This window comes from Ochotona curzoniae, unplaced genomic scaffold, assembly GCF_017591425.1.
Source record: "Ochotona curzoniae isolate NIBS_2020 unplaced genomic scaffold, NIBS_Ocur_1.0 patch122, whole genome shotgun sequence".
NCBI classification, from domain to species: domain Eukaryota; kingdom Metazoa; phylum Chordata; class Mammalia; order Lagomorpha; family Ochotonidae; genus Ochotona; species Ochotona curzoniae.
The window spans coordinates 1-15,789 of NW_024466665.1; the positions used below are offsets into that span (position 1 = coordinate 1).

At 41.3% G+C, this 15,789-nt stretch overlaps 1 protein-coding gene across 1 annotated transcript in view; it reads left to right on the forward strand.

Moving 5' to 3' along the window:
- The first annotated feature begins 473 nt into the window (after positions 1-473).
- The window catches only part of LOC121166315 (hematopoietic prostaglandin D synthase-like), a 31,951-nt gene continuing 16,635 nt past the window's right edge, over positions 474-15,789 (forward strand). Inside the window, exons 1-2 of the mRNA XM_040995454.1 lie at positions 474-692; positions 9,992-10,133. Coding sequence (XP_040851388.1) covers positions 10,001-10,133 — 133 coding nt within the window. The 5' untranslated portion in view covers positions 474-692; positions 9,992-10,000. The remainder of the gene's footprint in view (positions 693-9,991; positions 10,134-15,789) is intronic.

Below are 15,789 nucleotides of genomic sequence, written 5' to 3' on the forward strand. Positions count from 1 at the left end.
TAAAGAAGCAGAAATTGGAATCGTTCAGTCATTAAGTATGGTGTATTAGTGCCCATGGCATGCCTGGCACCTCTTCGGACTGAACCTTCAGTAAGAAACAAAACAATTGAGGTGCTTGCCCTTATGGAATTCTCATTCTCTAGAGGAGAAAGAGAACAAACCAATAAAATATTATACTAGCTTTGTAGCCACTGCAAAGGACACCCACAGAGCAGATCAATCACGAGACTGGGAAGTGTGTTCTGGTGAGAGGTGGCAGCAGAGGACTCTCCGAGAACGCCTGGTTAAAAGAAGGAAACAATTTCTGTGTGGATCTTAAACGAATGTGTATTTGAACCCCTGGTTTCTCCTGCTCCAGGAGCTCATGACAAATGACCAGAAGTAAATGGGCACAGAGCAGTAACCACACGGGTGCAACTCTAACTTCGACTTTAGCCTGCACACAAACCTTTTGGATTATTCACACACAGATCTTGTGCTGTGTGAAGGCATCCCAGGAGTTGGCAGGCTTACACACGTAGGACAGGTAGGACATTCACGTTTCATCTAAGGACTGAGAGAAGAGATGGAGGTGGAACTGAAGTGGCTGCTTTAGTCATTGGCGGTGACTCGGTGACTATCATCACAAAAACCAAGTTGCAGCCACATCCTCATCCACAGGAGAGACCAGAGACCCCAGAGCCAACACAGAAGTAAGTCATACTGCTGAGCTCTATGCAGGTTTTGAAAATTAGATATTCTTTATTCTTGAAAGTTTAGCTTTTATTACTGATATGTCCTGTCTGTGATTGGGTGGTTGTTTTGTGACCTATTTCACCATTTTCCTGACTCTCATCTTAGTTCATGATCATGTGGAAATCCAGTGATAATTTCTAAGAGAAATACAAATGCATGAGATTTTTTTAAAACCCCATTTAAATGAATTTTTTACAAAGTGGACAAGTACTAAAACAAAATTCTGTCCTGATCAGGGGTTGTGATTTCTTCCAGAATTTTCCCCAAGTGATCTTTCAAAGTTGAAAAGAATTTCATTTCATGCTTAATTTCCTTTTCTTCTTTTTAAACTCCAGGGAATTTATTGACAATGTTTTCGATTATCTTACAGAATGCTTTGTTGGTATCTCCGTGTTTCGCCAAGAATCACATTCTAAAATCATTTGGTTTCAGAGAGAGCTCCAGAAGTTTGCCCTAGGCTAGAAATTTGAACTCATCGTTCCGGAGGCATATTTCAATTCTTTTTCTTGCTTTTCCTCTAATACGAGGCACCCATTCAAAGTCATTCAGTTATACTTATCAGAGATCTCTGTTAGAAAAACAGACATAGCAGCTTGCTGATTCAAAATTAAACATCCAGTGTTTTGCTTATATCAATAACCTGATCAGTTAACCAAAACTTTTCTTTCTCGATTTTGTTTTAGAATTTACCTCTAATCTGGGCAGCTTTTCCAGAACTGGAATAGGAATGTCCAGGTGTCCTGTGACGTGAAGAAAATTAACATTTTTCTTAACCACTAACTGTCAGGACCAAGAGAGTGTTGTTATTTCATGGCAATATGTGCCTGAAATCCCGATGCAAACTTCAGCACTTCACAAGAATGTTGTCTGAATACAGTTTTTGTATTTTGTAAACAGTCACTGGGAGGGCAGACATTGTGTCTGTGCCGGTACATTGTATGTAGGTTGATTATCAAACAAGTTAAGATGTAGCAAAGAAGAGCTGTTACCAAGTTCACAAACAACCTTAGTTTTTATACATCAGACTCACAGGTTATGCACAATTCCTAACTATATAAAGATTGTGTGGGGATGTGAAATTCCCAAGTCTGTTTCAATTCTCCATGTCTTTTTTTAAGAAGAGCTCAACTTGGCTGGTGTTTTGGGATGGATTGTAAAATGGCAAATATTTAATTCCTTACTTGTAAGTATTGTTGTCATTAAAATTGATCCCTCAAATTTAGTTGCTGCTAGTTGCTGTGCTCTTTGTCAAGGCGGCTAACACTATTGACTGCTGTCCCAGCAATTGTTCCTTTTCCAGCAAATTAATTTTGGATTTTTCCTAGCGGTCAGACACAGAGGACTTAAATTTTTAAGACGTTTTATTATGACCTTACAGAGATGTTCTTGGTAGATGATCAGCTTAGTCCAACGTAAACAGTTTCATTATGATAGTATTTTGTGAATGACCTTGTTGAAGTTGCCTCTGGGATTGAGACACTGATGTTTTTGTTGCTTATCAGTTGAAATATGTCAGTATTATTTAAAGTAAAAATAACCACACACCCAAGAGAAAGAACAAGTTTCCAAGACTTTTCAAAAAGTTTCCAAGAACTTTCAAAAACACAAGTGTTTGCCATTTAGCTAATGTTCAAAATCTTCTGAGGTTGATGGCTATATCTAGTGAAGTTGATATATGAGCCATCACTGCTGCCTCCTTGTGGCCGTGGTCGGCATTAGCAGGAAATTGGAGTCACATTCACATCAACTGTTAGTTCAAAGGGCTACACCCCATTTGAAGTTGAAAATCAGATTTGCATGGCTTGTTTTGAGTTTCAAATGTAGATAATTAGCTGGATTGCAAAAAGGGTAGTTTTATCTCTTCCTCGCTGCTTCTTAAACATTATTATAAGATAAAACTGTTATGTTATTGAGTTGACTGTGCTGAATAGCAGGACTAACGTGGGATTAGTATTACCCCTGACACGAACGGAAAAGCTTCATCCTCACATAGAATTGGGCTACGTTTTAAGCATAGATTCTTCATTGGGTTAAACAAATTTTCTGCTGTTCTGAATTGCAGAAAGCTATCCGCTTCTGAACCTCAAACTCAATAACTTTAACAAAAGACTTTTTTTTCTTTTTGACATTCACTATTTTTTCCTTTTGTATCACTTACTATCTACCGAGATGATGGTATGGTATATAGTTTAAATCTTTTACTCCATTAATGTAATTTCTTTTTTCAAAGATCTATTTATTTTTATTTGAAGAGCAGATTTGCAGAGAGAAGGTGAAATAGACAGAGACCTTCCATGAGCTGGTGTACTCCCCAAATGGCTGTAATGGCTGGAGGTAGACCAATCCAAATCCAGGAGCTAGGAGCTTCTTCTGGGCCTCCCATAGATGCAGGGGAGAGCTGGATCAAAGTAGAGCAGCGGGGACTGAACTGGTGCTCATATGGGATTCTGGTGCCGCAGGTGGCAGCCATGGAGCCCTTACTCTGTTATGATGATGCGGAGTAGCCAATCAGGCCCTGGTTTTATGGAATACATCTTTTAAGCGACCATCTGTGGGAAGGACTTTTATTCTCTCTTACTCGGAAGAAGCTAAGCCTCTAGCTGGCCACCACTGCCTCGGGACCGGAGGTTCTGCTTACCTAAGCATTTTGCTTCAGTATATTTTGATCTGGGTTATGTTTATCTTGCTTCTAAGCCTAACTATACATTCCTTGATTTTCCTTTGGATATTTTGTTTTCCATCCTTATGTGTTGCAGCAGGACGACCTTATCAAGCACCATGATATCAGGGAGCCGGTGCCAATAATATTACCCCAAATAGCAACAGAGCCTCCTCTCGGGCGGGAGCCATCTGCTCTCTTCCTGCCTTCCCACACTCCTTGCTATCCTTCTTTCATCTCTCTCTATCCTTTTGCATGTATTCCATGTGTCAGGCACTGCAGTGGCACTCTACCTACACCAGTGTCATTGTCATTGTAGAGGTGAGACAAGGGACCTGGCATAATGGCTCAATTGGCTAATCCTGCCCTTGCATGATCTGGGATTCTGCATAGATACTGGTTTGTGTCCTGGCTGCTTCCTGGTTGCTTTACTTCACATCCAGTTCCCTGCGTGTGGTCTGGGAAAGCAGTCAAGGATGACCCAAAGCCTTGGGACCATGCACTTGTGTGGGAGACCTGGAAGAAGCTCCTGGCTCCTAGCTTTAGATTGGCTCAGCTCTGGCCATTGTGGCCATTTGGGGAGTGAACCAGTGGACAATAGATCTTTCTGTCTCTCCTTCTCTCAGAAAATTTGCATTTGAGACACATCATAAATCCACAGAAAACGCCAGCATTGGGCCTGGAGTGATAGCGTAGTAGTTAAAGACCTCGCCTTGCACATGCCAGGATCCCAGATGGTTGCCGGTTCTAATCTTGGCGGCTCAACTTCCCATCCAGCTCCCTGCTTGTACCTGGGAAAGCAGTCAAGGATGGCCCAAAGCCTTGGGAATCTGCACCCGCATGGGAGACCTGCAAGAGGATCTGGGCTCCTAGCTTTGGATCACACAGCACTGGCTACTTGCGGTCACCTGGCGAGTGAACCATCAGACTGGAAGATCTTCCTTTCTGTCTCTCCTCCTCTCTGTATATCCGCCTTTGCAATGAATGTAAATAAAATCTTAAAAAAAAAACCAAAAGGCCAGCATTGCAGGTAGCAGCTTTATCCACTATGCTGTAATGCCAGCCTCCCCACTGCTCCACTTGTGTCCTGACTCTGTGGAATGACCTGGGAAAGTAGCGAAAGAGAGCTTGTGTTCCTGCCCTCCAAATACCAGGACCCAAACGGAGCCCCCGGTTCCTTGTTTTGACCTGGTCTGGACGCAGCCATATGCAACCACTGGGGAGGGAAACAATGGATGGAAGAACTGTTTCTCAGTTTGTATGTGTGTATTTCTCTTTCTGCCTTTCAAATAAATAAACAATTTTTAAAATGTGAGGAGAGGGCCCAGAGCAATAGCATAGTGGTTAAGTTCCTCGCCTTGCACACATCGGGAACTCATATGGGCGCCGGTTCTAATCCCGGCTCCCATCCAACTCCCTGCTTGCAGCCTGGGTAAGGAATTGAGGACGGCCCAAAGCTTTGGGATCCTGAAAGAAGCTCTGGGATCCTGGCTTCGGATTGGCTCAACTTCAACCCTTGCGGCTGCTTGGGGAGTGAACCAGAAGATGGAGGATCTTCCTCTCTGTCTCTCCTCCTCTCTGTGTATCTTCCTTTCCGATAAAAATAAATAAAGAGGATAAGGTCATATTCTGGACAGCACCCTCTGTGGCTCTGCTGAGTGTTAACTACGATTTCCTTACTGGTTTTTATTGACCCTACAAACATTTACTTGAAATTCCTTCTGTCCATTTTTATGCAAAGCTTTACGTAATAGAGAATCAGTAAATGTTTACAGCTGTGTAGGCCACCCCCAGCCCCACCCCCGGCCTCTGCCTGCTACCTGCTGAGTATGACTTACAGCTTACCTGGCCTACCACACAACTTCCAGCCCTGCGTATGGAACGTGACCTCTGACATGATTGCAAAGTCAACAGGAGTTCGGTGTGCCTTTAGCCAATCACAATGTCATGGGGCGGGGGGACTGAAAACGCCCTCCTCCCCTTCCTTTCCTTAACCTTTAAAACCTTGGGACTCGTGCTCAGTAAAGAGACACTCTTCAGCAGCTTGTCTCTGGGGGTTCCTCGCCCAAAGAACGTTGTTGCCTCGCCCTCGGTGACCTTGGAGCCTGCTGGCCAGGCTTAAACCCTGACACAGAGGCATTTATCTTTATTTGTTTTTCATGTTATGAAAGTATGTGCATATAATCTGAAAGACAATATTTTCCAAGTTTGGAATAGGGTAGCTGTTGACATCAAGGAACCAGACTTATTTCTCTATAGAAAGTATAATGATGCAAGAAACTAAAGGAATGTACAGCTTCATTACTGAATTATGACTCTTGAAAGAATGTTCCAGAAGAAAAGATAAGCATTTGTCAGAGGTCCATGGACCTGGGCCAAATCTTAGATTTAAGATATGTTTCCGGAGAATAGATAGCTTCCAAGCTATGCTGAAAATTTTAAAATGTCTTTCTTATTTGTGCAAAATACAGTAAAAAAAAAAAAAAAAAAAGTGGCCTAAGTGCAAATTAACAACAAAAACAAGGTTTTGTTTTCATGCACCATTCAGGAAATAGATACTGATACTTATGTGCTTTTTGCCTGAAAAAGTAAAAGATACATTTATTTTTATAAGGATTTATTTGTTTTTATTGTAAAGTCAGATATACAGAGAGGAGGAGAGACAGAGAGGAAGATCTTCCATTGGCTGATTCACTCCACAAGTGGCCGCAATGGCCAGAGCTGAGCCATTCCAAAGCCAGGAGCCCAGAGCCTCTTCCAGGTCTCCCACATGGGTGCAGGGTCCCAAGGCTTTAGACCATCCTCAACTGCTTTTCCACGGCATAGACAGGGAACTGGATGGGAAACAGGGCCTCCAGGTTTAGAACCAGCAACCATATGGGATCCAGGTGCATGCAAGGTGAGAACTTTAGCTGCTAGGCTATCGTACTGGGCCCAAAAGATACTTCTTTAAGTTTTAGTTCTAATCGTAATAGATTTATGCATCTATACATGTTTGTCAAGAAAAATAATTTCTTTGTGCTATGCCAATAATTGACCTATAACAGAAAAAAAGTCTCAGAACCTTATGTAAAATGCTCTTCAAAGATTTATCTACTTATTGATTCCAAAGGCAGAGCGACAGAGAGAAGAGGCAAGACAGAGAAACATCTTCTATCTGCAGGCTCTCTCAGAAATAGCTGCAACAACCACGGTTACAACAGGCCAAAACCAGTAGTCAGGGACTCCGTCCAGGTCCCCCGTGCGGCGGAGGAGCCCAGAGCACTTGGACTGTCATCCGCTCATCTCCCCAGTGCGTTAGAGAGCTGGATGAGAAGTGGAGCAAAGAGAACTCGAACAGTGCGTTGATGTGGGATGTCAGTCAGCACGCAAGCGGTGGCTCAATGCACTGCACCACATTTAAACAGAAGTCACAACTGAGAATGACCTTCAATGAATAGACTTTTCTTCCTTTAGGGATTTAAAATAAACATATCAAGGAATAATAACAATTATGTTTTTCTTAGAGAATGATGCCTTAATTATGATACATAAAATATTTTTTCAGAAGTACCTTCGTCAGTCATATTTGCTATTCACTGTTTCTATGCTTCTGTATCTTTTCCACTCTTTATGTAAAAACGTCACAATGCCAAGTAACTTGGAGAATAGTCCCATTATTCTGTGGGTATTTCTTTTAATGCCCTGAATTTGAACTCCTTCACAAATATATTTTTCTACTCCCAGGGAATTTTTAGTTGTGAACTTAAAATATCTGTTGGTTTAGATGATTGTCTCTTCATTGAATGTTCGCACACATGTGTTATAGGTGGTATATGCCCATTGCACTTGGGTGGGGTCTGGACTTGTCAGTAGGGGTAGGGCAAGGACGCAAAATAATTGAGGGATGTTTGGTGGTTTTGTTTGTTTAAAGATTTATTTTTTCAAATTTATTTGAAAAGCAGAATGACAGAGAAAGGAGGAGCACAATCTTCCATTTGTGATTCACTCCCCAAATGGCTACAACGGCCGGAGTGGGACTCGACTGAAGCCAGGAGCTTCCTCTGGGTCATCCGTATGGGTGCAGCGACTCAAGCACTTTGGCCATTTTCCACTGCTTTCCCAAGCACGTTAGTAGGGAGCTGGATTGGAAGTGGAACAGCTAGGACTCGAATCAGCACCCATGTGGAATGCCAACATCACAGGTGAAGGTTCTGTCACCTGTCCCTCAACATTGATCCTGGCTTGGTCGCTAAATAAGAAACGCCAGCTCCACTCCACGTGAAAATCAGGGGCCAGATGAGTGCTAGGAGTCACCAACTCTGGGTTTCCCCATCCCCATGAAGGGTCTGGATTGAGAACTGCACAATACAGTTATTTCTAGGTCATTCACTCCACAAGTGAACCCTAGGAATATGAATTTGAGATCAGAATCTGGAAAACTGGACTTCATAATTTGTGCTTGTTGTTTATATGATGTACTTCCAGATGGAACTTTATTTTGAAGCTTGAACCAAATTTTTCTTTTTTCTAATGGCCCATTAATATTCTTTGAAAGAGTCTCTGAGTAAAGAAGGAATTATTTTTAATTCACTCCTTTAACTGAATTATTGCCATTGTATGTTTTATTCATTTAATTATAAAATGATTTCTTTTAATGTGTTATATTCAGTTTTTAATCTTGAGTTATAGAAAAAGAGTTCAAAGTTATTATTATCAATGCCAATAACTTTTAAGTATTTAGCATTGTGCCAAGTACATTATGTGCATAACTTCATTAATTTCTAATCCATGTTATAAAAAGTCAGCTTTGAAATTCAGATTTTATTAACAACCCAAAGACATACAGTAGTGAAATGTAAGAATTGAGTTCCAAGTGAAAATTTTTCTTCCTCTGTGGCTGGGTCATAAAATCACAGCACATTCCACTAGAAGTGCTTTCAAAACCATGAACTGGGGTGGGCATTTGGCTCCATGATCAAGACGCTGCTTGGGGTGCCGGCATCCCCCCCTGGAGTGTCTAGGTTCCACGTCCTCAAAATGTTCCTGACCCAGCTTCTTGCTAGTGCTCATTCAGGGGAGAGCAGGGGACTCAGGTACGAGGGTTAAAGCTTCCCATGTGGGAAAAGGGAATTTTCAAAATCATTAACCATGTATGCATAATAAAAATCACTGAAACTCAAAATTATAACGGCCTACATCTAACTGGTAGAGCCCATCTTAGTAACCTCTGTGAGATGCAGAAGTTTGCCTTTTCCTCTCTGGAGGCATAAGGAAAAAGCTCATCATTTTCCCACCCAGGAGACAGTCCAAGATTGTGTGTGTGTGTGTGTGTGTGTGTGTGTGTGTGTGACAAACAGATCAGGAAAAGCCTGCACCCTGGCTTCATTACAAGAGAACAGAGGGCACGGCACCGGTAGCCTTGTGGCTAAAGTTCTTGCACATGCCAGGATCCCATATGGGCACCAGTTCTAATCCTGGTGGCCCCACTTCCCATCCAGCTCCCTACCTGTGGCCTGGGAAAGCAGTCGAGGACGGCCCAAAGCTTTGGAACCCTGCACCCATGTGGGAGACCCGGAAGAGGCTCTGGGCTCCTGACTTTGGATTGGCTCAGCTCTAGCCATTGCGGCTGCTTAGGGAGTGAATCAGTGGACGGAAGATCTTCCTCTCTGTCTCTCCTCTCTATATATCTGACTTTCCAATAAAGATAAATAAATCTTTTAGAGAGAGAGACAGAGAGACAGAGAGAGAGAGTGAGAGAGAGAATGGAGATCCACTTTTTAAAGCCTTTGATGTTGAGAGGCAGAAAGCACAGTGAAAGACGGGGTGAAGGCTGTCGTAGCATGGTCTGAGTCTTCTTGGAGGGGTCCTATCCTCTCAGTCTCTACCTGACTGGCCTTGCAAAGTCTCAGCTCTGTGCACAGAGCAAGCAAAGTGTCAGCCTTATACTAAACAGCTGACTGAGAGCCATGCAAAGATATATGAAGACACATTTTTTCCCTCTGCCCCTTGAAGTTGGTATGTGGAGACCTCTGAGCCTTGTAGATGTTTATAAACAAAATTTGAATTTGATTATTTCACCAGAATGTCCCAGTTCATAGAGAGGAGTGGGGTTAAGAGTTGGAAAAGAGAAAGAGATAATATTATTTCTGTTAAGTTTTCCCATATTATCTACTTATTTAAAAAAAGACAGTGGAGGAGGGCTGTCTTCCATCTACTGGGTCACTCCTCAGTACCCACAAGGGCCAGGCAGCGCCAGGCTGAGACCAAGAACCTGGAACTCCATCTGGGTCTCCAGCATTGGTGGCAGTGGCTGAAGCGATTGGACCGTTTCTACCATCTACCTAGGTACTTTAGCAGGGACCTGGGCCGGAAGCAGAACAACTGAGGCTTGACCTTTGGCTGTGATATGCAATGCTGACCTTGCGAGCACCAGGCTGGCCCAAGTCTTCATCTATTAGCTAGCCATTTATAATCTTGGCTTTGAAGTTTCCTCTTATAGCTCTAATTATCTCAGAAAAAAAAATGTTTTACAGTTCTCAAAAACACCCTCAAAGAAAAATGTTGAGACATCTCTTTAGGAGCCCTAGAGTAATCCCTCTCCTTTTCGCCTTCCAGCATCGCACCATGCCAAACTACAAACTCACTTACTTTAATATGAGAGGGAGAGCAGAAATTATCCGCTACATATTTGCTTATTTGGACATAAAGTATGAAGACCACAGAATAGAACTAACTGACTGGCCTGAAATCAAATCATGTAAGTAGCACAAATAATAGCTCAGGAAAATGTGGGCAATTTATACTTTGCAGAACTTTCTTCCTTCCTCAAGGAAATGAGCAAATAAAGTTGTTTTCATTTTATATACTTTTAAATGGTAAAGCCTTTTTTTGGGCAAACTAAATCAATGTCATGTATTTCAGCAAACTTCCTATCAAGAAAAGCACACCAAATAATTTTTTTTCTCTTGTTGAATTTATCACTGGCTCATGGATTACATGGTGGCATCATTTTCCCCCAAGAGACTTTTGTGTTTCCTTTTTGTCACTCATGTGTTGGTTACTCATCAGTGCATTTTTTTCATGGTGCTGTAATTTGTTGTTGATGTTGTTGTTGTGGCTGTTCTAACTCATACCAGTTGTTGACCTTGTTTCATGGCTTCTCAATTATGGAAATGTATAGTGATGGAGTACTGGGGTCTACCATATACAGATGTGGGGGTATAATGCAACATGCATCCCTGCTTCCAGATGAAAGATGGATTCCCAATGAAACTGTTGGACATGTGTAGACAATGGGATGCTGGACTGTCTGACATTGTCTGTACCAACAATGTTGGGGTACACTTAAATAAGAGACTGATAGAATTATGATTCCTTATGAAAGACTACACCATTGTGTAAAATGTGAAAAAATCTGACAGGGATGGGAATTTGGGGGGGAATCCCAGCCTATACGAAATTGTACCACATAATTCAAAATTCAAAATAAAAATATATTTTGAAAAAGTGCACAAATCTCTTTTGGGAACAACTATAAACAATAGCAGGTAAGGAGCTTTGTCAGGAGAGCTGCAGCCACCATGAAGCACACAGCTGTTAATAATTTGCAGTTAGGATTCCAGAAGCACAAAGAATTTAAGTGATTTTCTCAGTTCCCATCCATAGCAAGTAGTTCATTTAATCCTGAGTTAGCTTAGTTCTCCATAGCCAGTTGTTTTGCACTAGCCAGTGCCAACAGTAATAACACAATAATAGCTCGCAATTTGACAACAAGTTCCCACGTGTCTTTTGGAACCATGAGTAGCATCAGGCCCTTAAAAGATATGGCCTTTGCAATGACAAACCATCCTTTTTGAAAAGATTTATTTATTTGACAGAGTTAGAGAAAGAGAGATAGAGAAAGAGAATATGTCATAGCCATTGGCTCACTCTCCAAATAGATGCAACAGCCAAAACTGGGCCAGGCTGATATCAGAAGCTTCATTCGGGTCTTCCACGTGGGTTGCAGGGGCATATGCACTTGACTCATCTTTTCACAGGTTTTTAGCAAGGGCTGGACTGGAAATGGAGAGCTGGTGCATAAACTAGCATCCATATGGGATGGCAGTGTCATAGGGGGTATATTGGCCCGCTATGCTGCAATTTGGCCCCACCCCCTTTTATTAAGCAGAGACTTTCTCTCTAATAGGATAGGATATATTATTTCCTGTTCTCATTAAATGTTACCATTGATGGCCAAGTATTTTTCTTATCAAAATTTATATATGGGATTTTTAAGATAAAAGCTATGGGTGAACATTCATTTTGTTCATGGTTTCCCAAGCGGGTGCAGGGCCCCAATGCTTTGGGCCATCCTCGACTGCCTTCCCAGGCCACAAGCAGGGAGCTGGATGGGAAATGGAGCTGCCAGGATTAGAACCGGTGCTCATATGGGATCCTGACGCGTTCAAGGCAAGGACTTTAGCCGCTAGGCCACGCTGCTGGGCCCTGTCAGTAAACTTTTAAAATGTTCTTTGAGTGCCTCACTCCCTATTCCATCTTAACTTTTTATGCTATTGAAAATGGAACTTCTGTATTTTTTTTACTGTTTTTCTAAACTCTTCATAATGCTTAGGACATTCATTTCAAATCATGTAAGAGCCAAAAACATACCATTAAGTTCTCTTGAGGAATACAGACATTTGTATAAAACTAAAACAGTGAGGTTGTCAAAGATTCAATCCTTTTCTTGTGCTCTGTGTAAGATAATCCACTCTCTTTGCACGTTCAGGGTGCTGGGAAGAGCGAGGAGGCACACCCCTCACTTTCAACAATAAAACTGGATAGCTACAGAACACTTCGGATTGCATTATTTTGTCAAGAGCTTAGTCATACATTGGCCACATGCTACTGCAAGGGAAATTGGGAAATGGTGAGTTTACTGTGAATAACAGAGAACTCAGCTAACATTCCAGAGTTGTATTCGTTTGGGAAGAAAGGAAAAAGTGGGTGTAGTGAAGCAGCAGTGATTACACCTGTTACTGGGCTGCATCTCCCATCTAGTGTGGCAGTACGCTCAGGAATGTGAATCCCTCTCTGCTCTCTCCGTTGCTGGAGCCTGGAGCTGACTCAATCTCCAGTTGACCCTCTCCATCCTTGGATATTTCTACTAGAAGGGTCATTCTGGCCAAAGTTGACAGATGGATCACACATTTTTCGGCTTTTTTCACTCTCCTTAAAAACATAAAAGCATTTGACAGTTACAGTTTTGTGTTTTTGTTTGTTCATGTTTTACCATAAGGGCAAAACAACAACAATAAAACAACTTGAATGTGAGAGGAAAAAATTTGGAGAATAGTGAAATGAAAGTAGGTTCGCAAAGCTCAATAAGAAAGTTGGACAAAGAGAAGCAAGCTGACTCACTCTAAGTTCCTGTAAAAGGCTCAGTGAGTAGAAGCCACAGATGAGGGGATAGGGGACTGGCTGGAGGAAGGTGAAGAAGCTGTAGCAGCAGATCTTTTCCCACACACATCCTGGAAGAAACATGGACATTACTCAGTGTAGGGTGCGCCAGAGGATTCTGGGAGCACAAGCATGTCTGAAGACATGATGTTAGAATAAAGAAGAGATTTAAAGGAAATCTAAAGACCAACATGAGAGACTCATAGCCCCTTTGGCTGGCTCTACAAGCAGTACGCTACATGCAGGCTGATGTCACTCGGACAGACAGAAATTAGAGGAATTTTCTCTGGGACAACTAATCGGCCCAAAGGAAATGTCTAATGGATACTCAATATACGGGAGTTTGTCAATGGATTGTACCTGGCCCAATGTGTTGTCAAGGAATTTCTCTTTTTTAATCTTTTATTTATTATTATTATCATTTTATGATATAGTTCCAGAGGCCCCTGGGATTTCCCTTATCTCCTCCCCAATCCCCCCCCTCAATGGAGTTCCCTTATATCATTAATATTGTATAGTTCTTCATACACAGCACATCTCCATCATTGCGGACATGGACAATGGCAGAGAGTCCAGCATCCTAGTGTCAAGATATAGTAAACAGCTTCATTGGGAGTCCATCTTTTTGGGAAAGTAGAGATGCATACTACATTGTATCCTCACATCTGGATATAACAGTCTCCATTACACAGTTACTATACAACCCCTTAAATGAAAAGCCACAATACAAAAATCAACAACAGGAAGAAAAATAGAAATTTACAATGCTATGAAGTTAAATAACATGCTGCTACATATGATAGCCTCCATTACACAGTTACTCTACACCCCCTTAAATGAAAAGCCACAAAACAGTATCAATAAGAGGAAGAAAAAAAAAAAGAAACTAAAACACCATGAAGTTAAATAACATACTACTGAATGACTAATGTATCGCTGAAGAAAGGAAAAAGAAAATCAAGAACCTTCTTGAAGAAAATGATGCTACTGTATGATCTATGAGTCATTGAAGAATTTAATCAGAAGAAAGTGTTTTGAAGAGATGAAATTAACAAAAAACAATCAAAATCCATGAGATATAGTTTCCACTGATCTTTGTTGGTGAAATGTGTCTCCTGTAGGCAACAAATAGATGGATTTTGGTTTTTTAATCCAGTCTACTAATCTATGACATTTGATTGATGAGTTTAAGCCATTTACATTCAGGGTTATTATGTATGGGTGGTAATTTGGTCCTGTCATTTTAGCAATGGGTTGTTTATTGGTTTAATCTTGTGTTGTTATTTTACTGGGATGTTCTTCCCATTTGCCTTTGGTTTTGGTGGGCGCTATTCCTCTTCTCTGTCAAGAGAACATCTTGAAGTATCCTTTGTAGGGCAGGTTTGAAAGAGGCAAATTCTTTTAACTTTTTTTTTTTTTTTTACTGTGGAAGAATTGTGTTTCATTTTCAAAGACAAAAGAAAGCTTTGCTGGATATGTTATCCTGGGCCGAAGGGCTTTCTATGCACATTGAGCTCCCAGGTGATTTTTATTTCTTGGCCTCTTATTACAGCAGTGGTAAAACAAAATCAATAGATATTTGAGGAACGTCTTTAATATGAAACTGGGCATAAACAAAGCTGCAGGGCAGAAAAAGCAATTCTGTGGGATACAAGATGGTTCAGTGAGTACACGCACACACACATCCCCAAATCTTCAAAATTATAGAACATCCAGAGAGAACAGAGAGATTATCCAATGTAGGAACTGGATTCTATAAAAGGAAATACTTTAAGACAAAAAGTTATTGAAAATTTAGAGTGTGATCTAAGCAAATCAACAGAAAGATTAAAATAAGGAAATCTTCCAGAAAACACAGTAGGACAAGCAAATAGAAAATGAAAGAAAAAAAAAAAAGTCAATGAAACTGAGGATCAAGCAATTTCGGAGGCCCACTTTTCAAGCCAAATTTTAGAAAAAGAACATAAGCCAGAAGACAGACAAACTTCTTTCATATACAAAACTAAAATGTGTCTCCTTATGACTTTCTTACACTGGTCGTTGATTCATCATTTTAATCAATGGAGAATAGACGATTTCTGCTTTTCATCTCCAAAACTCATAGAAAATGTGTGCTATTAAAACCTTCCCATGGATTACCAAATATTTTTTGCACCAAAATTAAGCTTGCCTTTGGATTTTATTTTTCCAAACTTTTTTTTTTTTGAGTATGCTCATGATGGAAGCAATTTGGAGGATATTGAAGATATTGGAGGAGGGAAAAGGCATTGCTGAGCTATCAGTTACATGAAGGTAAATGAAGGTAACAGTTTAGAACTGAGTCTCCGATCAACTCACGCAGGTGCACCTTGGCTTAATGAAGTGCTTTGGGTCATCCTTGTTTCACTGATCAGCCTTGTGAATTTCAGTTCCTCCTTCCCGTCCCTGACGGTCTGGGATTGCCACCACACGCAGGTGTGAGGGAGAGCACTCATTCCTAAGTGTTCCAATTTTAACCTCTGGGTTGCATTTCTCTGCTACCCAACTAGATGCCCTCTGACCAGGCTCCTGTTACAGAGCATCTGCTGTGTGGTGTCTGGTACCAGTTCAGAAACACAATGTTCTGGGCACGAGAACAGTGCAGAGTGGCATGAGACCATCACTCCATCGCAAGCCTAGACTTTATTTTAAAGCGTTTTCCCAGGATCACAGCACTTACACCGGCAGTCCTATCAAACTCAGGGCTCAAAGTCACTGTCAGAAAATTCCTTAAAGCTTTTGGACGGGACCTCCTACTAAGTGGTGCCTCCACTACAACTAATGTTTCTTGACACAAACAAAAAGTGGAGGATGTAGCATGTGTCTACCTGATTTTTTGTTAGAGGCAATTCGATCTTCCAGTTGTTGGGAGTTATTTCAAAATTGGTTCAAGCTCAACTGATGGCTGAACATTTACAAGAAAACACACCCCACTGTTGAGAATTTTTGTTCTA